The sequence below is a fragment of the Mauremys mutica genome, chromosome 7, assembly GCF_020497125.1.
Source record: "Mauremys mutica isolate MM-2020 ecotype Southern chromosome 7, ASM2049712v1, whole genome shotgun sequence".
Classification (NCBI taxonomy): domain Eukaryota; kingdom Metazoa; phylum Chordata; order Testudines; family Geoemydidae; genus Mauremys; species Mauremys mutica.
The window spans coordinates 87,313,183-87,339,846 of NC_059078.1; the positions used below are offsets into that span (position 1 = coordinate 87,313,183).

At 44.6% G+C, this 26,664-nt stretch overlaps 1 protein-coding gene across 8 annotated transcripts in view; it reads right to left on the reverse strand.

Annotated features, from left to right (window-relative positions):
• CDH23 (cadherin related 23) overlaps positions 1 to 26,664 on the reverse strand; it is a 529,883-nt gene that overhangs the window by 236,004 nt on the left and 267,215 nt on the right. For 6 of the 8 annotated variants that reach the window (XM_045025474.1, XM_045025448.1, XM_045025449.1 and 3 more), the window contains 2 exons: positions 17,262 to 17,374; positions 14,711 to 14,899 (listed from right to left, as the gene is read on the reverse strand). In XM_045025474.1, coding sequence (XP_044881409.1) covers positions 14,711 to 14,899; positions 17,262 to 17,374 — 302 coding nt within the window. Of the gene's footprint in view, positions 1 to 14,334; positions 14,384 to 14,710; positions 14,900 to 15,198; positions 15,322 to 17,261; positions 17,375 to 26,664 lie in introns of those variants that run through there. The other 2 variants (XM_045025452.1, XM_045025453.1) reach the window with 2 other exon arrangements.

Genomic DNA, 26,664 nt, shown 5'->3' on the forward strand with positions numbered 1-26,664 from the left:
TGTTTTTCACAGTAGCCCCTCACTTGCACTGAGTACTTAAATAAAGAGATTAATTTGTTCTAAATTATTTATTTATTGGCAATCCTATAGTGCTTAGCAGCATAGCATCTGAGAGCCTACAAACAAGTCATACCTGAATCTGCAGTGTCCCTAGCTGGAAACTTGGAGAAATCAAGAGGATACAGATCTGCATCCTCCAATTTTCCCTCTAAGCTCTGCAGCTGTCCTTTAAGGTGGAAGCCATGGCAGCCAGGACAGACTCAAAGAAAGCCCTCTCCCCACACCTAGCTGGAGCCTCTCTCTGGTACCTTGTACCAGCATCGTTGTGTGCCAAGGTGTCTTTCATCACTGTAAGATGCTGTGGATTTTCTTGGAACTGAAGAGGAGTGATTTTGTTGGGATGCGAGATAAAGTTGAACATCAAAAGGAACCCCAGCATGTGTGAAAAGGAGCTGGGTGGATTAATTCCCCTCCAGCTGGGAAAGCAGATCAGTCTGTTGATATTTGCCATCCCTAATTACCAACCCCTCCAATGCCTGAGCCTCCCCACATGAAGTCTTGAGGACCAGAATTCATCTGCCTTTTGGGAAAGTTGCTAAAATAAATAAATAATTGAAAAATTATATTTATTTTTGGTTTCTGCCCCCATGCTGCTTTCCTTGCTCCTAGTTACTGGAGCCTTCGAACCCCCTGCAGATGGCTGAAAGCAAATCCAAATATTCAAATTGTTATCAGCTGCCCACCAGAAGGGGTGGGCTTAGACTGGAATACAGCTATCTCCTCCCAATACACACATTACCCTACAGGAAAAGAGGGAGATTTGGGAGAAAGATTTTTCTCTATTGTTTTTTTTAAAAAAGACATCTTCCCCCTTCTCCACCCCATCCTACATATGAAGCAAAGTGAGGACCTGCGAAACATGGGGAGACAAACAGAAATAAACAGTGTCTCTTTGAACAGTGTAAAGATTCTCTCTCATAAAGGCAGGTTCACAAATGAATCAGCTCTGGCAGACAAAGTTACGTATGCTTTATAAGATCAGTAAAGGATACATGGGCATTAGAAGCATCAATTGTTTGCGACCTGAGTACATGTGGGTTTAGCCCATGTGTCTGGCTTGTAAAGGAATGCTGTTGAAATTGGAGGCTCAACCTTTTTCTGCCGTTTTCCCTTCTTTATTCTTGATCTGTTTTCAAAGCCCATATAATGCTTTAGATTTTTTTTTCACTCCTGAAAAGTAAATGCTTTAATGCTCTTTCTTTAAAGAAAAAAAGAAATCAAGGTCGGCTTATAAACAACTGTAAAATAATGAACCAGCATGAATAGCCGAGCACTTGTGTGTAACCCTATAATAATAAACAAGCCTGTTTACATTCTGTGGAGGAAACAAATCATTCCAGAAAGAAACAGAGCTCAGAAATAATCTTATTATTAACAAGAAAAAGCTAGAAAATGCAATTAGTATTTATTTTAATAATGCACTCAATCACTCTAGTATCTGTGGTAGGTTCTAATGCAAAATTAAGAATTACAATTAGTTTAAACTGTGAAGCACTCCACTCACTATACAGAGCACAGGGTCCTTGGGCTTTCTTGTCCTGCTCAAGGAAGACCATGGCTGTGCCCAGTACAAACAAGGAGCCAGGGCCTCAACTTCTGTCCCTGGACCGCCTAATGCAAGACACCAACCATTCATAGAAGACAGAGGTCATTCTCAGTGCTCCCTTTCCCCCCAGCAAAGAATGTTTAAAAAAAAAGGCAATAGGATAGGTACAAGTCAAGATAGGTACATGGCTACAAACAACTGCCCTCACAGACTTTCCTCTTGCATAGACTTTTCCTCTCACAACCTGGTACCTGAACTCGCCACCTCTGATTGAAACTACCCTATGCCAATAACCAATGAAAAATCGCCCTCAGAAAGTCCGCTCCTCAAATTCCTTGGGGGGGGGGGAAGGGGAGAGATGAGCCTTGCTGTGTGTGCAAACAGTGAGAGAGCAGGACTCTGATGGACTAATGGGGCAAATGAGTTCCAGTGTCAGACACACCTCATGGAGAACATCCACCAGCAGCCCCCTCCCTCTTACAGCAAGAGGGCCCAACTTGAACACCTCTTCCAACTGCCTCTCTTGCAGCGTGGCATGAAGGGAGACAACTCAAACCACTTAGGGCTCCACTAGGCCAGGGAACAATGAATGGGCCTTGTCACTCTGGAGACCTTGTACCAAATCCAGAGGCGAGTCTAGCTGGGCTTACTCTTTCTTGTGCTCCCCTCAGTGTGTACATTATGCCAACAAAGCCTCCCTTAGACCTGTGCAGTGTGGGTACAAGTAAATCTAGAAGTCTAATTGAACACAAGGGGGTCTAAGCTACATGCTGTCTCTGAACGTGAGCCTTGGGTTCAAAATTCTGGGCCTAGTGCACAAGTGAACAAGAATGCAGTGGCCACCTCTAAGGGCTTGTCTACACTGACAATGTTAAAGCGCTGCCACTTTTTTTTTTTTTTTTGGTTAGAGCTGCCAGCTCTAAAAAAGCCACCTGCACGAGGGGTGTAGCTACCAGTGCTGGGAGCGTGGCTCCAAGCGTTGGTGGACTATCTATACTGGCACTGTACAGCGCTGAAACTTGCAGCGCTCAGGGAGGTGTTTTTTCACACCCCTGAGTGAGAAAGTTGCAGCGCTGTGAAGTGCCAGTGCAGACAAGCCCTGAGTGTCTAAAATGTGAGTGTGCTGGGGGGAGGGGGGATGTCTACACGTATCTGAATGGTGCTCATTACTTGCTTAACAACTTCCTGCCTTCCTAATCTATTGTGCAGAGTGACAGAAAATCAAACTATACAGTATTTCTGCTCTTCATCACTCCAATCTAGGCTTTGTTTAATTAAAGCCCAATCAAACACCCAGAGTGACCACACACAGAGTTGAAAAATAAGAAGCCATATTGCCTTGGAAGAGGAGGTGAGAGGGATCTTAGGCAAACAAAGAATGGATTAGAGGACCATTTTAGACCACTTTATTGCATAAGCAGCATTTTATTCTCCAAAACTACTGACTAGCTATTTTTTTCTTTTGTTCAATAACAAAGCAGAGGTGATTAGCTTATAGAAAGTCCCTGTTGTTCCTAAGAAAGCGAGAGGAAGGGATTCAGATCAGGCACTCAGGCTGTGACATTGTCATGTGCGTGTGTGTGTATACAAGTGTACACAAGTGCTCTGTAGCAGAATAAGAGACTAGTTAATATAACTGTTCCCCCTATGAGTCATGGGCAAATTTCTGCTCTAGATAGATCCTGGCTCTAGTATTCCGCTCTCTCAGTGCATGGAACTTCTCCTGACAACAGGGTCCGTGCTCAAGAAGGCAGCACAGAAAGTCAGTCGTGCTCCACCATTCCATTTTGATCTGAGAAGGGAATGTTGCTCTGACCTTTTTTGTACAGATTGCCCTTGAACATTGCATGTGTTCAAAATTTGCTTGTAGGAGATAACCCTTGTGCTCCAATTGCTACCCATACCCTGCTTCAGCATCCCAATGCATGCCGAACACATCCTATATGATATCTTGTACTTATCCAGTGCTTTCCCAAAGGATTGGGAAATGATTTACCAACTGATTATTTGCCAGCAAAATGCAGCCACTTCTGGGTAAAATGCAGGAGACTAACAGCACATAGCAATTGCTACACAAGAATTTAGTGCAAATAAACAAACAAATAAATAAATAATAAAACCACCATCCTGTGTCCAACTGAAATTACTGGGAAATTTAGGGAAGCAGACTAATCAACCACACAGGAATATGGCCAGGACTCAGGAGTCAGCACCCTGCTCTTAGGGAAAACAGTACGGGATCTTTAATTACCATAATCAGGACTCAGGTTTACATTTCCTTCAAAAGACATACACACACATACTGATTCAGTGTAACTCTCAAGTTCTTTCTACACTAACTAAGCTGTCGCTTCAGTTCACAGGAGAAAAAATTACCAGACCTCTGAAAAAAATGTTTAAGAAAACAGCTGCCCCTCTGCGTGAGAATATCCCTCCCCCTCCTAATATTCAAATCCTTTGGCACTCCTTCAAGGTATATTTAGACCACAAAGAGTTAACACCAGAAATGTGACTGAATAGCTTAGAGGAAGGGCTGCTGGCAACAATCTGGCCTATTCACTCAGTGTTCATCCAGTAGCCGATGGCAGTACAGCTACACCCCACCGAAGTGTCTTCTTGAACTAGCCTTCCCCATCAATGATCGCAGTGCATCCACACTGAACTACAGACAGGGCATAGGCGAAGGCACTAAGAGTCCAGGATTGAGAGAGAGAGAGATGGGGACGAGGGAGGGAGATGGTCTATTGACCTCTGCGTAGCTGAGTGCCAGAGAGAGGGGGGCACAAGCTGGGAAAAGCTGTTAATCTATTTGTCTGATGTCTCTTTCTGGGGATGCTGGGGGTAAAGGGTAGGGTTGGTGGTGCTGCTGTTCCAGAGGTGGTGAATTTTTCAGGGGAGTATCATTTAGGTTCCTCTCTTCTTCCCATCACTACCACTCTCTTGTGCTTATGTGGCTTTTTGCGTACACCTACATTTCCCTTGCTCCGCTACCTTCAGCTCTTTTCGCCCTGCATGTGTGTCTTTGCAAAACCCCTTCCCAGTCAGCATCACCACAGGAGGCAGAGAACGGCCTCTGGAATATTATCACAACCCTTTCCTTTGACAGAAGAGGACATTCCCTCTTCCCCCACAGAAAACACCCATCCTCCAGAGTAGCACTTCACGGTTTGCTTTTTTAGTTTCCATAGGCATTCCCATGGCACCCACCATTGTATCACAGTGCCTCTCACAACTAACCAGGAGTGGGTGGCCAGAGCACATTTTGGTGCCTTTTCAATTCCCTGTCATACTGTACTCTCCCACTTTCCCTCCGCTCTCCCTCACTCCCTTCTCTGCCACCTTGTCCTATTCAATCCAGTATTTCCACACTCCCCCTCATTTCTCCTCACCCTCGCTCTCCTATTTCGAGCTCTTCTCCTCCACTGCCCTCGACTTCTCTTCCAGTTTTTCAATAAACATAACAAATGAAGTTCATTCCTTTCCCCTCAGCACCAGAAAGGCATTTGCACATTTTCCCTTCCCAGTCACTGTCCTGACCACAGAGCCCAGTGAGAAGGGAATGGAGGGTAGGGTAGAAGAAGTAGAGACTCTCTCGCCAAAGGCTGGTCAGCCTGAGGTTTGGAAGAAAAACAGTCTGCACTGGCCGGTGCCTGTAGTCATCTGGCTGTTGTCAGAGACTAAAAGAATCCACATTTATTTCCAGAGCCCAAAGTTCACAAAAGGGAATACTCCCCACATCGCGCGTGCATTGGCTTCACCCAGCCTTTCACTTCCTCTCCCCTCACTTTGAGCCCCTTCTAAGCCTTCCAGCTGCTTAACACTCACACACACCTTCTTCTGTAGCCTTCTGCCTGCTTCAAGTGCCTCTTTCCACACTCCTGGCCTTTCTCCCCTCCCTCCTTTCCTGCTTTCCCCCAGTTATCTGCTGAATTCCACACACGCTTGCACAGACGGGATCAATCCGAGGCTGACTCGCCTTCAGCTTATCTCTGCTCCAAATGATTGATTTTCCCTCTTTAAGGGTAATTTGCTGGTGAATTCCATGTATTGCAAAAAACCCTGTGAAATCTAATTCAATCCAATTGGCAGCTGGCACTTTTGGGAAAGAATACTGGAGAGCTGTCAATTTTCCTTTATAATTATGCACTATGTATATCCTATTTATAGCGTGTCTGTCTATATGCATACATATAGTATATATAAGATTCATACATTACATGCATATATTCATATCCATATACACATAACACAGCGGTGTCTGAGGCTACTTTATGCACCGTATATTTTTAGATTCCTATAGTGTTTTTTAAAAACTTTTTTATAATGAATATTTAAAAATATTTAAAAATATAAAATCAACATAGATGCAGTGGTTTATGTGCTAGATACATTCTCTCTCTCCCTCTCTCTGCAGTCAACCATGATCAGTAAATAAAATTAAAGCCAGAATAGAAAAGTTTGTTTCTCTTCATACCCGATTCCACCTTCTGTTTAGGACATCCTCGGATCCTCCATTTTACCTAATGTACTTCTGCAGATGCTAGGGTGATGACGACAGTTTAAGAATCTGGACAGAATATAATTTGATGGGAATAAGGGTTTACAGCTACATAAGGGATGCTGCAAGTGTCAAACATTATTATGGGAGTTGGTATTGCAACTGGAACACTTTGATGGAACAAAGTTAAGCCAATTTTTGAAAATCCAACCCTATCTGTTTAATAAGAATTTCAGTTACTTCAGTCAGCAAAATCTCCTCAGAAGTCCCCTGAGTTACTACTTCATAAGAAAAACAGTAAGAAAAATGTGTAGTTCAAATAAATGTTGTACAAAATACATGGGGGAAATGGCTAGATATAAAGATTGGATTATACCTGACAATTATTATACCCTCAAAGATTACATGCCTGGCTCCTCCTTTCCCTTCTTTCCTCACATTGGGCTCTGGCCAAATCTTGTTGCTTGTCCCTCTAGCATTTCTAACCCTTATCCTATATCCTCACTGCCAAAGCCATAGTTCAGCCCCTCTCATCCACACCACTGAGACTGCCTCATCTCTAGCTTCCCTAATTGTGCATACTCCTTTCTTCAACCTAGCCAGCATTCAGCAGCTAAAATAATCCCCCCTGCCCCCTTGGTCTGCCTGGGTTCCTTTCCCATCTCAAGCATTTTTACTTGCCTCTCTGTTTCTCCCCCACATAAAAGTTGAGTCTCACAGCTCAGCCCTGCCAATCTCTTTGCTCACCCTCTGCACTCTGCCCTTCTGTCTCCTCTGCCCACTCTTTCACACTGCTACCTACACCTGGAATAACATCCCTCTTCCAGTGTGCCAAACATCCTCACTCTTCTTCTTTCAGAGGGGTAGCCTTGTTTGTCTGTATCAGCAACACCAACAAGGAGTCCTTGTGGCACGTTAGAGACTAACAAATTTATTTGGGCGTAAGCTCCCATCTTTTATTTTGGGCAACTCCCATCTTTTCATGTGCTGTATATTTACACCTGCCTACGTTTTTTTTACTCCATGCATCTGATGAAGTGGGTTATAGCCCACGAAAGCTTATGCCCAAATAAATTTGTTAGTCTCCAAGGTGCCACAAGGTCTCCTCGTTGTTTTTACTCTTCTTCTTGAAATCTTCCTCAAAACCAACTTCATCTTTCTTTCCAAAATTGACTCCCACCCCTTTGCTGTGTACTCATCCCCCTTTCTGTTTCCTTACCTCAGTTTTAAAATATCAGAACTTTACATGCTACAAGCCTCTCTTTATTCCATGTATTGTAACACTCATCCCTTTTCCCCAACCCCCTCCTTTTTCTGTTATCACCACATTTTAGGCTTGCCTAGTTTAGACAAAGTTCTTTGGGGCAGTGATTTTACCTTTCTAATCTCCGTAAAGTGTCACACAAAATGATGATATTAAATAGTAACAATACAGTATTAAAAGGTGTCTTCTTCCTTGTCATCTTCACCAGAGACTAGTGCTGGCTGAATGACTCTATAAACTAACTGGAACCTGATCCACACAGAGTGATTCCTGGTCTCAGAACTAAAACAAACCTTTCTGTAATAATAAATAATATTAGGCCTGAATCCCCTCTCACTCATACAGGTTTTACTCTTTTGGTGAGTCAATCCAGCAGTATGTGACAGGAGAAGCCAACCAAAGGCATATATTTGGTGTATATATGATTACTCTTCTGTAAAGCACCTGGTACAGTCCTGGTGGGAATGACTAAGGTGCCACAAAGACTCCTCGTTTTTTTTATATTCAGATAGATCACTCTCCATTTTGCAGATGGAGAAACTGAGTCACAGATGGGCAAATGAGTTAACCTAAATTCACATAGGCCTGACCCAAAGAAAACTGAAGTCAGTGAAAAGACTGGAATTAAATTTAACCATGCTTTGGATCAGGCCCTTAGTGAGCAAGTGAGAAAGTCAAGAATAACATGCAGGTCTCCTGATGCTTACACCCCAGTTCTAACTGCTAGACCACATTGGAGGCTGCATAATGATTTGATGGCTGAACATGTGCTACCAGTGGAAAAGCAAAAAGGGCCAATTGAATTAAGATAGTGCAGGGGAGTGTTAACACACGTGGAAACCCCTAGCTAATTACTCCTCCAGAAGAAAAATCAATCATATGGGCAGAGGTTGAGCCATGCTCCTACAGGAATCTCATCAGATGCCAATCTCCTTCCCTCCTTTGCTTTGTGCAGTGAAAACAGGCCAACTCAATTAACACCACATGGCTGTACCTGGAATCCATGTCTGAGGTCATTCTTAATTCTCTAACAGATTTTCTTCTCTGATACGCTCTCACACCCAGCTGTTTTCCCTTTGTTCCCAAATTTGGTATAATTTCTTCTGATGCAGAAACAACTCTCTCATTTCACCCATTCAGATCTTTCTGCTCTGGAGGGCGGAGAGAGAAGTGTTATGTTCATCAGGAAGTGAAAGTCAGTAAAAACCATTTTATGGCTGAACTTGAAGCAGAATCCATGTAGGTTATTTCTTATATTCACCCAATTCAGCACTGCCTACACCTGGTGATGCCGCTTTTACTGTTCACATTTTCATGCCACCTCAAACCAACATCTGATTAAGCACAAACACACTTGGCACTATTGCACACACCAAATTTGTGTGTGCAAAACCTCACAGCTGTATACAAAAATGGGTACTTAAATTTGCCATCACCCGATCTACATTCACTATTTCTTGTTTGCAGGCAAAAATGTGGGTTGTGAGTGCACAAACAGACATAGAATCATAGGATTGGAAGGGAGCTTCAGAGGTCATCTAGTCCAGCCCCCTGTGCTTGTGGCAGGACTAAGTATTATCTAGACCAGAGGTGGGCAATAATTTTCGCAGGGAGGTCACTCCACAAATTTTGGTAAGTCATCATGGGCCGCACATTTCTAATATATTAATGGAGGGGGGGTACAGGGTCTGGGAGGCAGTTTGGGTTCAGGAGGAGGTTTTGACCTGGGGCAAGGGGTTGGAGTGTGGGAGGGGGTGCGAGGTGCAGGCTCTGGCTGGGAGGCGCTTACCACGCCGCTCCTGGAAGTGGCCAGCTGCTGCTGGCATGTCTCTGCGCTTACAACACTCCTGTTAATAGATCCCAGAATGTTGTTTGCAACACTGTTGACTCATTTAGCTTGTGGTCCACTATGACTCCCAGATCTCTTTCCGCAGTACTCCTTCCTAGGCAGTCATTTCCCATTTTGTGTGTGTGCAACTGACTGTTCCTTCCTAAATAGAATATATTGCATTTGTCCTTATTGAATTTCATCCTATTTACTTCAGACCATTTTTCCAGTTTGTCCAGATCATTTTGAATTTTAGTCCTATCCTCCATGTGTAGTTGTGCACATGCAAAGAGGTCACTTGTGAAAATTTTGCTAAGGAACAAGCTTTTTTCAAGCTAAACTGTGCTCATTTTTTGAGTGATAGTAGACGGATTTTCAATATGGCAATGGGCTGATGTTTTAATGGAGGTGGTTTTGGATTGAAAACATCCAGATTTTCTCTGTTTGTGTTTTTAGTGCTAATTCAGAAAAGCACTTAAGCACATGCTTAAGTCCCTAACTTCAGTAGAATTAAGCACACACACAGGTGTTTTGTTGAATCAGAACCATAAAATTTTTATCAATATTATGTGTGCAAAATCAGTTGGGAGGAGTAGAACTAGCAAAATTCCACCATTTTTTTAAAAATGTCACACAGTTCTAGTTATGAAACACATCAACATGTTAAAACCTTTCTTGCTTATAATAGCATTGAAAACATTTTAAAAGGGGCAATCCCACCCTTAACCGCCCCTTCTACAAGTGCTCAAGGGCCACACACAAAGCGAGGAACCCTACAAGTGGACCCTACAAGCGGGAGTGTGGGACTCTGATTTGAATCAAGGGCTAATTGTGTTTGCAGACAGCATGACCCAATTTGGTGACAGGGCTGGGGTTTGTTTTTAAAATGGAAGAAGGAAGGGACTGACTAAGCCTTCGATAGGGAGCTCTTTCTTTCATCAATCCTTTGCCTCCTTACTTCCATGTAGGGGGAGAAATAGCACTGATTGTCCCCGTCTTTCTGTAGGATAGGGGAAGTGAGATGTAGAATAATAGACAATTCTCTCACCACTGGTCCAGTATTAGTATAGCTGCACTGGCATTAGCAATGGTAGGATGGATTCCTGGAGTTTTTATTACCATGTTGCCTAGCTTTGCTCAGAGTAAGTACCCAGTGTGGCACCAAAAATAAACAAACAAACCGATGTGATTTAGAGCTGCCTACACAGCCACGTGACAGATCAGAGGGTAATTCTCCCTCCCCTCCACATAATCTAGTGAGACTGCAACTTGATGACACGTATTGTGCTCATCTCTGGGCACCTCAATGACAGAAAGATGTCAACAAACTGCAGGGAATTCCAAGACCGGGAAAAAAAAAATCACAAAGGGGCTGGAGATGTGAGGAAAGAATGAAAAAAATCCTCCTGTCTATAGTTTGTTTAAACAACAACTAAGGGACCATCCCTGGAATTAAAATGTGGGGTGGATGATGAGGCATAAAATAAGGGGTAGAATTGGTCTTTCTAAATCTGTTAAAAAAAAAATCTTGCCTTGATTTTGTCTGTCTCTGTCTATGCTTATTTATTTAGACACTTTCCCCAGTGAGTTGAATTCTCTTCCATTTCCCTTTGCCTCTCATACATGTCATCTCCTGCATGAAGGCCCTGGTGCTGAAATAGCTTCTGTCAGACGCATCCTCATTCACCTCTGTGCCTAAAGATCTCTTCCCCTCATGCTCCCCTCCATTCCCATTTGAAATCCCCACTGCTAATGATAACATCGGAGACAAGGGAGAGTGGGGCTCTTTTAGGGCTTGTCAACACAATGAGTCCCTGGCAAGCTGGGGTGTGAATCTACCCCGCACTAAACCACTTTGCATTATTTGTCTGTGTGGACCCTGCTGACACACATTAACGGTTTGTTAATGTGCTTTGATCTAGTCCTCTTTGAAATGGCTCTGGATGAAAGCACATTAACAAACTGTTAATGCACATCAGCAGGGTCCATCTGGACAGTTAGCGCACAGCAGGCTAGTGTGGAGTGGATTCATGGCCCTGCTTGCTATGAACTAAATGTTTGTGTTGACAGGCCCTTAGTGGAAACTACTGTCCCTCCCCCCTTGGCTATGGGGCCTGTAGTTCAGTCATGTCTAGGAGCCATTTGACCAGCTAAAAGAAGAAGGGGACCTCCATTTCTCCATCAGAAGCCCCAAAAGGGGATCCATGTGGATATATTCAGGCAGTAAGGAGGAAAATAGAGGAGAAGAAAAAGGGAAATAGAAAGAATTAACAGGAAAACAACAAGAAGAGACAGGAGAAAGTCATGATTTGGACCTTAATATTTTGCAAACAATTACATTTAGCTATCTTTATAGCTGTGACAGAATCATCACATGCCGAGAGACTGGGTATAAAATCCTGACCCTGGAAAGTAATGGGAAATTTGCTGTTGACTTCAACAGGGCCAGATTTTCACCCTGTAAGACAAAGCTAACGCGCTGAACTCTCAGACTTGTGTGTGTGTGTGGGGGAGATACTCAAAGCCAGCAGGTTCATTGGTACCTTGAAACTACTGTGTTCATGTAAATCAAAACTTTAATATTCTACTTTTAATGCAGAAAAAGGTTTGGGGGTTAGCAGAGTAAACAAACTGTTCATGAAAGATTCTAAAATGAGTCTCATTCTCCCAAGAGGGCTGTTCAGATGAGTAATCTTGCCATTCTGAATGCAGGCTCATCATGATAGCCTGTGTAATTTACCCTTTACAGCACTGCAGTTTTGCAGGTTGCAAGCATCTATTTGCGGCCATACTAGAAAGCATGACCTGACCTGACTGTTCCACACAGTCTCCACACCGTTTAAACCCATCTCACTTCCCAGACTGTTGCCCCAATAGATTTTTATAGCACCAACTTCCTGGTTAATCTAGTTGCTGCAATATGTGCAGGTAAGCATGTGAGTGACAACATTTGGAAAATGTGACGAGTGCAGAGACATATTATGCCATTTCTACACACAGTAACTCCACTGGTTTTATTAAAATCAATGATAAGTATCTCAATAGCAGAAAAGTTAGGCCAAAGCCAAGTGATTTTGACAACTGCAACCAATCTGTTTGGGAGTTACAGAAGCTTAAAGAAACTTCATTGCAAACCACAAAACTAGTTTATTTTCTGCTCTCATTACTTAAATGGATGCATGAATTCCTCCCCCCCCCTGCCTTTTTAAAATTAGTGAGACTGAAAGACTGGTGTGAATTTGCGGAGATGCGTTATACACTCCTATACACAGAGCTTTGAAGCAGAAACAATGACAGAGCCTTCGCTCTATTGACACAAACAGTCCTACCATAATGTCTGTCAATTAAAGAGCTGCTGACACTTCATGGAACACCATGACAAATATCAATTTAGAAACAATCCTGACTATCTGTCATCTTATTTATAATTCTGTTCTTTGTTTGCTAAGGACATTTGCAAGAAAACATGATCCCATTAGCTGTTTAAGTTCTCAACTGCCATGTTTCCCAGCTGTAGTCATAACTCTCTGTTTACGATGTACGTCACAAGTAGACTATTCTGATTAGTGCTTTGTCATAATTGTTTCACACATGAAAACAAATAGTTTGGCAAGTTCTTACAAGAATTTCATGAAGCGGGGGTGGGGGGGGGGGGAATCTGCCACTGCCACCAGCAAACACAGTTTTTGTGATAAACAATGGTGGAGTTACATCCTCAGAACAAATTTGAAATCTCCATCCTTTTGCCACAAGTGAAAATTTGCTATTTTTACAGAGACATTGTACATTTTAATCTGCCATCTGATTTCCCCCCTCCAATGCTCTAATCTAGTACATTTAATAAATGCGAGGAACAGAATAATTAAAAAAAAAATTAAAGATCCCATTTTCCTGCAAATATTCTTTATACTGTGACAAAAAAAAAAAAAAAGGCAAGAGAAATATAGATACCCTATGCTACAGAAGCAGGATTGTTTTTAGATATTATAGAAAGTTCTCCATGTGGTGCCAGCAGTTTTTTTCCCCCCTCTCTCTCTTTAGGAGGCATTGTAGACTGTGGCATGGTTGTAGGTTAGGATAGTAGAGAAAAAAAGACATGTATTGCATGAGTCAAATATGAGGAGTAATTGAAGAGTGTAACCCTAGGGCTGGAAAACCTAATGGAATTCCTAAGTGAAATGGTTCAGTGCTATAATAAATAGAAGGTCCATTAACAGCAGCAAAGAACAGGCCACAGATGCTGCAGGCAAATGTTACTAGGGGTAACTGCAGCCACTGAACAGTAGTAAGAAAATAAGTATCCCAATCCCCCTTCCTGTCAGACCATCAAGTAATTGTCATTTAGGATTAAAGGTTTAATAGGGTGGAGGATGGGGTACACAGATACCCGCTTGTAGCTGCTTCTGGAATGTCTGTTCAAGTCTGTGGTCTCTCTCCTGAATAAAACTGTTTACACAGGGCAAGTGGGATGCAGGAAGTGAAACAAGAGTCAGATTTCCTTCTAACACTATTCATTTGTTGAAATGCTCTGGTTACTGATGAACTTTCTTTGCTCCATATTTATTTTTACTTCACCTTCTTTACAATGGGAACTGAAAGAGGTTTGATACAGGGGTTGGAAGCTTTTCTGTTCATTATCATTTCTAGAAGAGCCTGTGTATTTTGGCTGAAATTCTAACTCTGTAAATTTTTAAGTAATTTTCTGAGAATCGCTACCTCTCTCCATACACCTCCTACAACAGCACCTAGTGGGACTTCTTTTCCCTTTTTCTTCCAACAGAGATTGTACTACTGTCACAAAACTTGTTCCATATTATGGGACTTAGTCTCTTCTCTGCACTGATACAAAATAGACCTTTTACTTTTTTTTTTTAAATTAAGACCAGATGGACACATGGAGGATGAGTACATATTGCTATAGGAAACATATCTTCAACTTTCACAATTCTTGTTCATTTAAATATTCAATGATCATATTGTATTAGTAGATATTTTATGCATAGATAACTGTATGGTAGGGTTTTGGTGACTCAGTTGTGTCTCCCTCCCCCGCTCACAGTTTATGTTACCACCAGAATCCCTCCCTGGAATCTTCTCCATCTATAAGACAGGTTGGAGAAAGGAAGCTATCTGATTACCTGACAGGTGCTCTGAAGTACACAAGAACTGGTATGTGGTACAACCATTTTGTTGTCATCAGTCACATTATCCTTATTTTACAAAAACAACAAGAGACCTCATGAAAGTGTTTGCACTTCGGGGACTGACAGGCTAGAGTGACGGCTGTAGAAGATACTGAACAATACCCAAGGTATGCAGCTATCATGGGTATAACCATGCACATATTAGTGCCCACTTCTCTCTCCACGGTCCATTTATTAATCTAAGTATAATGTGCAATATACAGAAACAGAAGGCATCAGAGGTACAAGACAGAGGATTTGTGAAATCACCCGGGGTGCCTGTAGGGTGTATCTGCAGCAAGTGGCTATTGATATTATTCTGATGTCTTACCTCATCTTTATCCTGCACCTGGACGAAAAGGGGAAGGGCAAAGCCCACCTGGGCCAGCTCTGGGATGCCAACACTGTACTCGGAACTATTGAACTCAGGGGCATTGTCATTTATGTCAATGACAAGGATGTTGAAGGCGGTGATCACTGTAGCATTGGAGGGGGTGCGGTCATCATTCAACTCTGTACCCTGCAAAGGAAAATATCAGCATGGCCTTTATTTCAAAGAACAAGCATAAGAGAAATGCAGAAGATTGTGGGCCATCATATAGAAATTGCATACAGGCAGTGCAGTTGACTGCTGTCATTGAGTCAAAGTCAATGGCACAGTAATAACCTTCCCTTGTCTTTCACATCATGGATGCAGCATGATTTGACTGAGGCTTTAAATGTGCATGTGTGGTGCAAGTTTATTGTTCAAAGTGGTAGACTGATAACTATGGCTTTAGTCAGGCATAATGTAGTTAGGAGCTGTGCAAGTTCCCTCACCTCCGAGGTCTGCCAAGGATGGGCACACTGAATTTTTATCTGCACCACCTCTACTACTCCGGTACCTTTCGCTCTGATTATACTCATTACTACTGACCTACAAATCTGCCTGTCATCTGGACTGCCACCTTTAGAGATTTGCCTTGTGGGACCAAAACTGTTGTCTCTCATTATGATGTTGCACATTGTAATGACACAAACGCATACCAGCATGATGCATATAGGAGATGGTTTTCCTCCACTAGCATTAATGTCAAGATTGTTAACATCTTGCAAAATAGCCTGGCAAGACATGGGTGACACTTCTCAAAACCAGGGTTTTCCCAGGACATCTGAGGGAGGTGGTGACATCAGGTTCGTTCCTGGGCCTCTCCTGAACTGAGATTAGCAACAGTGAAAATCGTGCTGCGATGTGATGGAGACAAATGTCCACTAGAAAAATAGGACAAGACCAACAAACTCATTTTACTTGTGACCTAAAATAGGTTTGGCTGCAAATTACTAGACATGAAGGGCCAGTGCACTGGCACTATGTCATAAGTTCCCACCAGACATCTTAACTTATACAGGGTTTTTTGGTGCGGGTAGGGGGAGGAGGAGGAGGAGAGAAGGGAGGTGGGTGGCTGGAGGATGAACCTTATTGTCACAGAAATGAGAATGGTGAAGGACATTTGAAAATAGAGTTCTTCTTCTTGTATTTTGTATAATCTAAAAAAACCGAGACAAGACCACATGGGGCATGGGGAGGAAAGAGCCCCCTGCAGCTCCATGGAGCACTGGAGGGCAGGCAGATGGGGCTGCTAAAGATCACCCTGAGGCTATGATTGTGGAGTTGGTAAAATTCAGCATTTCCACAGATTGGCATTTGGGCCTATTCCATATATACACACACACACACTAGTTTTTAACCCCAAAATCAACCCCACTCCCTCCCCGCCAAGAATCAAGGGAAAGCAGCAGGATTCCAAGGGATGATAATAGTATATTGACCGTGTAGAACTCCACAGAAAGTCCCTCACCACAGGTCAAGCAGAGTAATTATGTGTCATTTTCTCTCCCTGACAAAGCGCTGCCCCTACCACAGCAAGGAGGTGAGCTGTACTCTTCCAGTGCTGTCTGCCATCCTCCCAATCAATGACCTCTCTAACATGCTGATTTTTTCCCACGGCCCAGTTGAATCCACACTTCTAAATGTGTTTCCAACCCACTGGCTGACTTGGTATTGATTTTGATTAAAGGGCTGAAATAGGAGTTGGGGGAGCAGTTCTCTGGTGGGGCCTCATGGTGTCAGAATTTTATGCTTCGATGCATTTTCATGATGAAGCCACTTTTAGCCTTTTCTTTTTAATCCTTGTACCATGCAACACAGACACACACGTAGCTGAAGGATCTGCTAGACACCAAAAATACAGGTGCCCAGTGAGATGAAAAAAAAAAAAAGACCCATTTTTGTCATGGCAGCATGTGTCTCTGCCCTTCTAATTCTGTTGCATCTCACAGCCCCGGCAAGCTCCATCAGTACATTCCCCCTTCATTAATCCACAGCACACTGTTCATCCTGCTGCTCAAAGGGGTTGAGGCATGCAGTGGGTATGTGTCTAGCCTCCTCCCACCCCAAGGACTATCACTGAGCCAGAACAGAGCAGTACATACACTGCAGAAGATAGAAACCACCATAAGAGGAGTACCCCAGAGCAGAAGTTCACAGAGCTTTGGAAGGGCTAAATGAGCTAGCAGTAGTCAGGGTGAATCACAGGAAATAGAACATGTTAATTCTACATCCCACTCCCCCAGTCTAGGGATAATGGGGTCTGACCCTGATGCCAGACAGGGAGGGAGAGAGGTCCTGCACTGGGAATAGCAGAGGTCTGCCCTGGTGTCAGATAGGGAAAGAGTAGTTCCAATGTGCTTCTTTACTTGAAATAAGTCAGTATTAAGCAGCGCAGAGCAGCAACACATTCACAGATGATCCTCCGGTTGAAGTGATTTTCCTCTCCCTTCAGCTATGCTGATCCTTTCCACCTCCCCCGCTCCCCAAAAGGATATTGCTCTCAGTGTCTCACCTTCACTGTGAGAATGAATCCAGTGCTGTAGAAAGGGTTTTCACGGTCCAGTGGCCCATTTAGGGTTAAAGCTCCACTGATGTAGTCCAGTGCAAAGATGCTGTTGGTGTTACCTGGCAATGAAAAACAGGATGAGCACAAGCAGCCCATATTGCTAAAGACACAAACTATGAATTTAACTCAGAGAGGAAAGCCTGATGAGACAAGCCTCTTCTCCCTACATGACTAGATCAGATGCAAAAAGTGATTTTAGAATTCAGAACTGTAGTCTGGTTTAAGACCCCCAGCTGGGTAACAGATTATACTAGTGTTGAGTCTGAACTTTTCATGAGTTTAAACTTAATCCAGACTTGATGTCTCTGTCTGAAACTTTTAATCAAGGCTCTGACCTGCGAACTACTCCTGACACCTCCCCCCTCCCAATAAGTAGTCATATCCTCCTTTGTCTTTTCTAATTTACATTTTAACCTGTTTTATCCTGTAGAATCTTGATTGATTATGCATGACCATTATGATCTGTTAATCACTTTGTTTACTTCTGTGTATAAACATTGATGCTCACCCCTAATAAACTTGCCACACTTACTCCGAAGCTTTGCTCTTAAGCTAAGGATGGTGTGAGCCCGTTGATCAACGAATTATTGTCTGGTCTCTGACAGTTTTCTGAGCCCTATACCAACTCCGCACAAACTCGGGTGCTGGAGAGGTGAGTAGGACTTGCTTTTTACCTAACAATTTGGGGGCTCGTCCGGGATTCCTTCTGGTGCGGTGCCTCTGTCCAGTGGTCAGACCACTCATATACGAATTGGCAGGCGCCACGGGAGATTTCTCCCAGCCAATTCAATATTGAGGGGTCGTGTACTGGACAGCAGGATAAACGCCAGTTGGAGGGCTCCTGTCAGACACCATGGGTCAAGGGACTAGCATGCCTCTTGAGAGTCCGCTGGGGATTGTAAATAAGTTATGGAATGAAGGGAAACTCCCAGTACAGACAGGAATGTCTAGGAGGAAGTTGTACACACTGTGTGTAAGGAATTGGACTGGGTATACCGCGGTATTGGCCGACCCGGAGATGAGGTGGCCTTCATATGGCTCTTTCGAACAGGCTGCCTTAAGAGGAGTAAGGAGCCAGATCGAAAAAGACCATCCGGGACAGTTATGTTACTGGTTTTGTTGGGACACAGCAGCAGAGCTGTGGAAATCTTTAAAAATTATGGCAGTCAGGTATTCTTCCGAGAGTGAACCCCCTCCATGTTATTTCAATGAAGGGTGTAAACCACGGCGTGTTTTAACTCGTCAGTTGGTCCCCACTGCACCTGCCCCTATTCCTCAGCAAGGGGACTCTCTCCAGGGCGCAGAGGGGAATCTGCAGGACTCCAGATTGGAATCTCTGCAGAGGGATAAGGAGGAAATGGAGGGGCACACCTCGGGAGGAGTTTTGCATGGAAAAAAAAAAAAAGGGAAAGTAGTAAAAAGAAAGAGAAAAAGGAAGAATATAAGTTAATGGCTTTAGCTTTTCGCGGTGGTATTCGAGGCAGAAGCCGTGGCCGTGGCAGGGGATTTCAGGGTGCTCGGGGAAGAGGGTCCTGGCAACCCCAGCCACCAGGAAATTGTTTTCAGTGCGGACAACCCGGTCACTTTAAACGTGAATGCCCCTGGGGACGCCCAGAGGGTCCGGTCGCATCCGCAGATACTTACACCAGGGACGAATACACTCCTGCACCACCAGCCCAGCCCGTTCCTCAGGCCTGGATCAACTACGGGCAACAGCAACAGCTGCAGCGAACTCAGCCTTCTCAATGACGGTACCCCGGGGGCGAAGGCAAACAATGTGATGGTCTTATTTCCTTAATGTCTTTAGCCGGCTCTTTCCTCACTTTCTCCCCTCCCAGCAAAGAGCCTCATCTAACCCTTTCAGTCCAGGGACTGCCTGTCTGTTTCCTCATTGATACTGGAGCTACTTTCTCTCTTTTAAATCATGCCCCCTCTCCCTGGCTATCCTCTGAGGTTAAAACTGCAACTGGGGTGGAAGGCAATCCACAGTCTCTGGGACTCACTTTGCCTCTAAATGTTATTTATGCTGATAAATGTTTTTCTCACCGTTTTCTTTTTTCCCCAGCTTGTCCGATCCCTTTGATGGGCCGGGATTTACTCTGTAAGCTTGAGGCTACTTTAACCTGCACTCCTGAAGGGGTAGGATTATTAATGACAGTGTTAGGAGATTCGGCCCTAACTCAGGGTAATTGGGAAACCCCCCCCTCTCTCTCCCCTGACCTCACTGACTTGCCTTCAACCCTCTGGGGAATTTCTGACACTGATGTTGGCCTGCTCCTTTCGGCAGAGCCAGTAAGGATTCAAGTGAAGCCCTCCTTAGCCCCCCCGTCAGTCCCCCAATACCCCCTGTCGCTGGAAGCCCGGGAAGGCATCCGCCCCATTGTCGAGGGATTCATTGCACAAAAGCTAGTCCGCCCTCAGCGCACTCCCTGTAATACCCCTATACTGCCTGTCAAAAAGCCTCCTAAAAAGGACGGAGACCCTATTCGTTGGCGCTTTGTACAGGATCTACGGGTTATTAATCAGTATGTGGTCCCTCTTCATGCAGTAGTTCCTGATCCAGCTACTATCATCAGCCAAATCCCCTGGGATGCTGAGTGGTTCACTGTTATTGACTTAAAATCAGCCTTTTTCAGCATTCCTGTGCAACCTTCACCTGGGAGGGACAAAGTTATGTCTGGCAACGACTTCCTCAAGGCTACAGAGACAGCCCCACGATTTTCAGCCAATGCCTCCGCCACGACTTGGAAGGCTTCACCAGTCCGCAGGGATCCACGTTAGTCCTATACGTAGATGACATCCTACTAGGTAACCGCGAAGAAGCTGCCCTCCGCATCGATGGTAAGGCACTTTTATTATACCTACACACCAGAGGCCACAAGGTAGACCCTAACAAGATTCAGTGGGTCTCACAGAAGGTCCGATATCTGGGCTTCCTGTTAACCCCAGAGGGGAGACAAATGGACCCAGCCCGCATAAAGACTATCCAAAACTGCCCTCTGCCAAACACCAAGAAACAACTTCGAGGTTTCTTAGGATTAATTGGCTTCTGTCGACCTTGGTTGCCGTCCTGCGGGGAGTTGAGCAAACCGCTCCACCGACTGACTGCTAACCTTGCTCCTGACCCTTTGCAGTGGTCCCCAGACACGATTCAAGCCTTTCAGTTACTCAAGGACAGTGTGGCCTCCTCCATGTCTCTCCGCCCCCCCCAATTACAGCAAACCCTTTCACCTTTTTGTCCACGAGAGGGGCGGAATTGCTAGTGGCGTCCTTACCCAGCTGAGCGGGCCCCACCATTTCCCGCTTGCTTTTTACTCCCAGCAGATCGACCCTGTCGCTCAGGGAACCCCATCCTGCACCCGGACTCTGGCAGCAGCTGCCCTGCTGATCACAAAGGCAAAGAGCCTGACCCTGGGTCATTTTACCACGGTCTGGACCTCTCATGCCTTGTCAGCCCTTCTGCGTAGGGGCACGACCCAAGTCTTTTCGGCCCATCGTCAGCAGCAGCTAGAGGCCAAACTCCTAGAAGACACTAACCTAATTTTTGAAAGGTGTGGGCCCCTTAATCCAGCTACCTTGCTTCCTGACCTGCCAGTCCTCCAGGATCAGCACGATTGTGTGGAAGTAGTTCATAGCATCTTACAGATAAGGAACAACCTGTTTGACGTGCCACTGGACAACCCTGATTGCATCCTCTTCTCGGACGGAAGCTCCTTCTATGTTGATGGCAAGCGTTTCACCGGTTATGCAGTCACCTCTGAATGGGACATTCAAGAGGCCGCCTCACTGCCAGGCAACTGGGGAGCCCAAGCCGCCGAACTCTACGCCCTGGCCCGAGCTTGCCAGTTGGCCGCTGGTAAGACCGTTACCATTTTTACTGATAGCAAGTATGCTTTTACCTCGTACCAGTACCCGCTGAACTACAGTCGTGGGAGAGCCTCGGAGCCACTCTGGTCAAAGGGACCTGGCTTATGCCGGATGGCCGAGCCTGCCTCCCTCGCTCCACATACCCCGTGGCAGTTCGCTGGCACCATGATAAGGGGGGTCACTATGGCACACACGCCCTTGTGGACACCATCGCTCGCTTTTGGTATGCTCCAGGCATTCAACCCTACTGCCTGTCAATAGTGAAAGCATGCAGCACATGTCAGCGAAATGGACCTGCTCCGCCTCTTAACAAAATTAAGGGTGGAAGACCGCCACCTGCTGCTCCATTTCAACATCTTCAAATTGACTTTGCAGATATGCCAAAGGCTTTTGGGAAAAAGCACCTCCTTGTTTTGGTTTGCCCTCTGACTTCATGGGTCGAAGCTTTTCCTACTGCTAATTGTACTGCTGCCACAGTGGCGAAGATCCTCCTTAGAGACATTGTACCCCGTTTTGGCATCCCTCTCATACTTGATTCAGATCGCGGACCCCACTTTACTGGTAATGTCCTTGGCCATAGAACAAGGACTGGGCATTTCACACTCCTTTCATACACCCTACCAACCCCAATCTAGCGGGAAAGTTGAGCGTATGAATAGGGAGCTTAAGCTTACATTGGCTAAATACTGTCAGGAAACAGGGTTAAACTGGCCTCAGGTACTTCCCTTGGTCCTGTTTCACCTTCGCACTCGCCCAACCCGTGTATTGGGATTATCCCCCTTTGAACTGCTCTATGGACACCCCCCTTTCAAAGACGGGGCGCTACCACGTGCTGATGTTTCACTATTGGGAGGGGATCATATGACCGCGTGCCAGTTTCTCTCCCTACAGGCTCGCCTCCGTACCCTTTGGAAAGCCTCACAGTTTTCCCAGACCGTGCCGCTGGAAGAACAGATCCACCCGTTCCAACCAGGGGACTTCGTCTGGGCCAAAAAGTTCGTTCGTGGCGACGCCCTCCAGCCGAGGTTTACTGGACCCCACCAGGTTCTTTTAACAACCCAGACTGCAGTGTTCCTGGAAGGACGCAAATCCTGGATCCACCACTCCCACGTCAAGCCAGCCGTAGTGGACCACAGTGACGGACCAGCAGCTCTTGCCACCACTAAGGATACTGCCTCTGACCAGTGGACCAGCTTACCTCTTTCAGACATCAGACTTAAATTGACTCGAAAAAAATGAGAGGACCTTTTATTCTGACAACTGTATGTTTTTTATTATGCCTTTTTAGTTTATTTTCTGCTTATAAAGATAATGCTTTTATTAGATATTCCCACGAGGTTAAAACTCGTATTTTAGGAAATAGAAGTAATTGCTGGGTATGTACTCAATTTCCAGTAAATGCAGAACAGGGACTCCCCTTCACACCCATTCCCCTGACCACTGCTAATATGACTTGGATGCCACCGGCTAGAATAAAAGATCCAGTCCAACACAATCTTACATGGGACAAAACAGGAGTGCCAATTAACAGATATCTCAGGGTAACCAATCAGACAGGATCACTGTGTTTTGTTAAAGAAAAAGGGTCAACTTTTGTGGGAACCAGTAAATGCAACATGTATTTTAATGGCACCGCCTTTAGTAAAAACCTTGGCTTCAAGCCTTGTGCATCCCACTTATCCCATATGTAAATCCCCCACAAGCCTTCAGAGTCAGCTTTTAAGAAACCCTGCTCAGATCACGAGGGTGTCCAACTAATTGTTAAGGGATATACAATTGCCTTCTACAACTGCTCAAGCAGTACTACACTGCACTTTAAAAACACCACTACCAAATTGTGCCTCTGCGGTTCGCACAACGACCCCTCTGCGTTACCAGGGGAACAGTGGTCCAACGGGTGGTGGGTTACCTCCTACTTTGAGAAATGGAATACCCGAAACGCAATGTATGGAACACACCAGCCACCTTATGATTGGTGGGGAGCCTTATGGAATTGGCTGCCTGGATTTGGGTGGGTTAAAAAACTCTTGGTGGGTATTGTTGGGGCCATAGTAATCCTTATAATACTGTGTTGCTGCATCCAGTGTGTCCCCTCCCTCATAAACTCATGTGGGTCAGTTTATTCTTTTCCTACTTCAGCCAAAGGCCTTACTCTCTTTGAGTTGGCCCAGGCTGAAATTGCCAAGCGGCCCTTGGCTCCTTAAAATGGGGTGTAGCGTTTGGTAAATAATTATCCCAAAGCTACAAATGGAGGAATGTTGAGTCTGAACTTTTCATGAGTTTAAACTTAATCCAGACTTGATGTCTCTGTCTGAAACTTTTAATCAAGGCTCTGACCTGCGAACTACTCCTGACACCTCCCCCCTCCCAATAAGTAGTCATATCCTCCTTTGTCTTTTCTAATTTACATTTTAACCTGTTTTATCCTGTAGAATCTTGATTGATTATGCATGACCATTATGATCTGTTAATCACTTTGTTTACTTCTGTGTATAAACATTGATGCTCACCCCTAATAAACTTGCCACACTTACTCCGAAGCTTTGCTCTTAAGCTAAGGATGGTGTGAGCCCGTTGATCAACGAATTATTGTCTGGTCTCTGACAGTTTTCTGAGCCCTATACCAACTCCGCACAAACTCGGGTGCTGGAGAGGTGAGTAGGACTTGCTTTTTACCTAACACTAGTATATGCTGTCTTAAAGCATTATAAATGCATTTTAAAATTAAATGGCTGTAAATCAGTTCCTCCTTAACTTACCTACCCAATATTGGGCTCAGAACTGTGCTTTTCTTGCAAGAGCTGATAGCATCACAAACACTTCAGGCAGTGTAGGAATTTCAAAGAGTTTCTGCTAACATGTAAATGTACTCATCATTTTTATCTCCACATCTATTCTGTTACTGACTTGGGATCTCAGACAGCATATACAGACCAACACTTTGCAGTCTACCTCTTAGCAAGCCTCGAAGTCTGAGCATAGAGAGAGAGCAGCTGCAGTGGGGCAGCTACTCCCATCACATGAAGGTGGGAGGGAAATGGTTGGACGGCTGGGGGTGAGCAGAGCCTTAGCTCCATCTCCCCCACACCCCCATGTACCAGCTGCGGAGCTGAGGTGGTGCAGGGTGGGAAGTATGCTGCACTGGTGCAAAGGGGAAGCAGGGACCCAACTGGGACCTGGCCTGCTCCTGGAACAGGAACACATTTCACGCTGCCCTTGACTTAGGGCTTGTGATACGGTATCTTCATGGTCTAGCCCCACATGGTTTTAGGATAGAGATAAAGCAGCACAATGAAAAGGCAAAATCCAGTTACTGAACTGAACGGGGTTTGGTTTAGACTCCTCCTTTAGCTGAAGCACTGCATTCTCATTTCCTCCACATCCCCTCGACTGAACTCTGCCATTGCCACTGTGTCCCCTGGATGGCAGACTGCCCCTTCTTGGTGTCCCCACTTCCCTCAGGGAGTGGGCAGGACCCCCTCATTTGCTCCCATCTAGTTTGTAGATGCTCTTTGTTCCATGCCTTTGGGTGCCTTTCTACAAGCTTTAAATCTGGTATCCCCGAAGGTTACATGTGTGACTAGCCACACCTGATGCCATCATCAATGCCTCACTATTTTGTGCTTCATCCAGAAGAGCCTGTCCTGCTCTCATGGCAACCTGGGTCAGTTTTCTCCTTCTTTAGAATAAGACACTGGCAGAAGGTTAACACCGTATTGCTGAGAGTCGTACAGCCTACTTGCCAGCAGATATTAATAAACTGAATCTCACGGGACTGGGGCCACCCTCATTATAATCTCATCCCCTTTACCTTTGTCAACTGAGACAAAGAAACCAGTTGTCACTTGGAGCCTTGGATATCTGATGCTTGCCTTGTGTGATATCCACGAAGGAGGCTATTGAATTAATGATCAGGGGCTTGCACGCACACGCACACCACTTTCCCTGTACTCTCACAGTGTGTAAGAATTCCTGATCCCAAACACCAACATAAAGGAGGAGGAGGGGATTGTTAAATTCCATCCAGCTGCAGGGGAGGGAAGAGGAAAAAAAAAAGACACCCAACTTCTCAGTACTTTTCTATGATAAAAACTATTTGCCAATTTTCTGGAAATGCACTTCAAGAAAATTTGCCATTACAAAAGTATCCTTTCCTTAGCTCTTGACCAACTTGCTCTATTCTGATCCTGTACCTCTGCCTGCCTGACCTAGCCACTTTGATATCACTTTCATCATATTAATATTCCCTTACACTGGGTGATTAATGACCCATTTCTTGCTTCTAGTTACAGCTGTCTTCTCATCTGACTTGGTCGCAGTCTAGCTTTCAATCCTGTCAGACATTTTACACTCCAGGAGCACAATGAGCGAAGAGAAACCAGTGTCGTCTTGTTGTCCTGGACTGAGTCCTAACTCTATAATTGTACATTTTTCCTTTATAGTGGAGGGTTTACATTTTCCCTCAGATCTCCAATTACAGAGTGCCTCATGATTCTGTCCTTGGGTCCTCTTCTCTATTCCATCTGAAATGGCCCATTGATTGTTTCAGTGACAGAGTTCACAGCTTAATGAACTGTTAAGGATCTACTTACAAATATTAAATGATGTTCACTAGCAAATCATAACAGGTACCAATAGTTTCCACCTTGGACTTTACCTCGATGTGGTGATCACCCAACTCTACAGTCTTTCTTTTTGAGCTTATTCTCAGACCTCTCTAACTAACATCTACTCGTCTGTCTTGATTGTCAGTTCCTGGCTACTGCATGGTTGATTAAATCCTCTTTCAGAATTGAGGGAGAGAGAAAACACCCTTGCCCCACATCATTGATCCTACTTAAACTATGACCTACTTAGCTCACTGACCTCCTCTTAAGTCAAGCCAGAACTCTGTTACCTAGGCTAGAAATGTTATAATGTTAGGCAAGAAAGATGTGGGAGGAGAAAAAGTTCAGAATCATGAAATATTACAGCACACATTTCAAAACATTTCTAAATTTGTCCTTAGCACTATTGAAATTCTTCTTCGTGCCTTAAAGCACTTCCTATCTAGAGCTATTGAAGTAACACATCATCTTCCTTACTCGATTTTTCTCTTTGTAATGTTTTGGGAGCCTTGGAAATCTTCAAATTTCTCCCTGCTCACCAGGATCAACCAATCATAATTAAAGATAGAAAAGACCTACAGCATTAAGTCATCTTGTCCCTGCCAGTGCACCCCTCATCTTCACTGGATTCCTATTCATCTTCAAATCTAATCCAAAACTGTCCTCCTGATTTTCAAAGTCTTCACATACTTCATGCTACCTCTCCAATTTCATATCCACCAATTCCCTGCACTCCCTATGCTTCTCCAGTCTGGGCTTCCTCCCCCATTCCTTCTTCAACAGCGGCGTAAGGAGGTGGAGTCAGGCAGGCTCATGTTTTCACTTTGTGCTGCCATCCAGGGAACTCTGTGACCTTCTTCCCTCGGACACAGAAT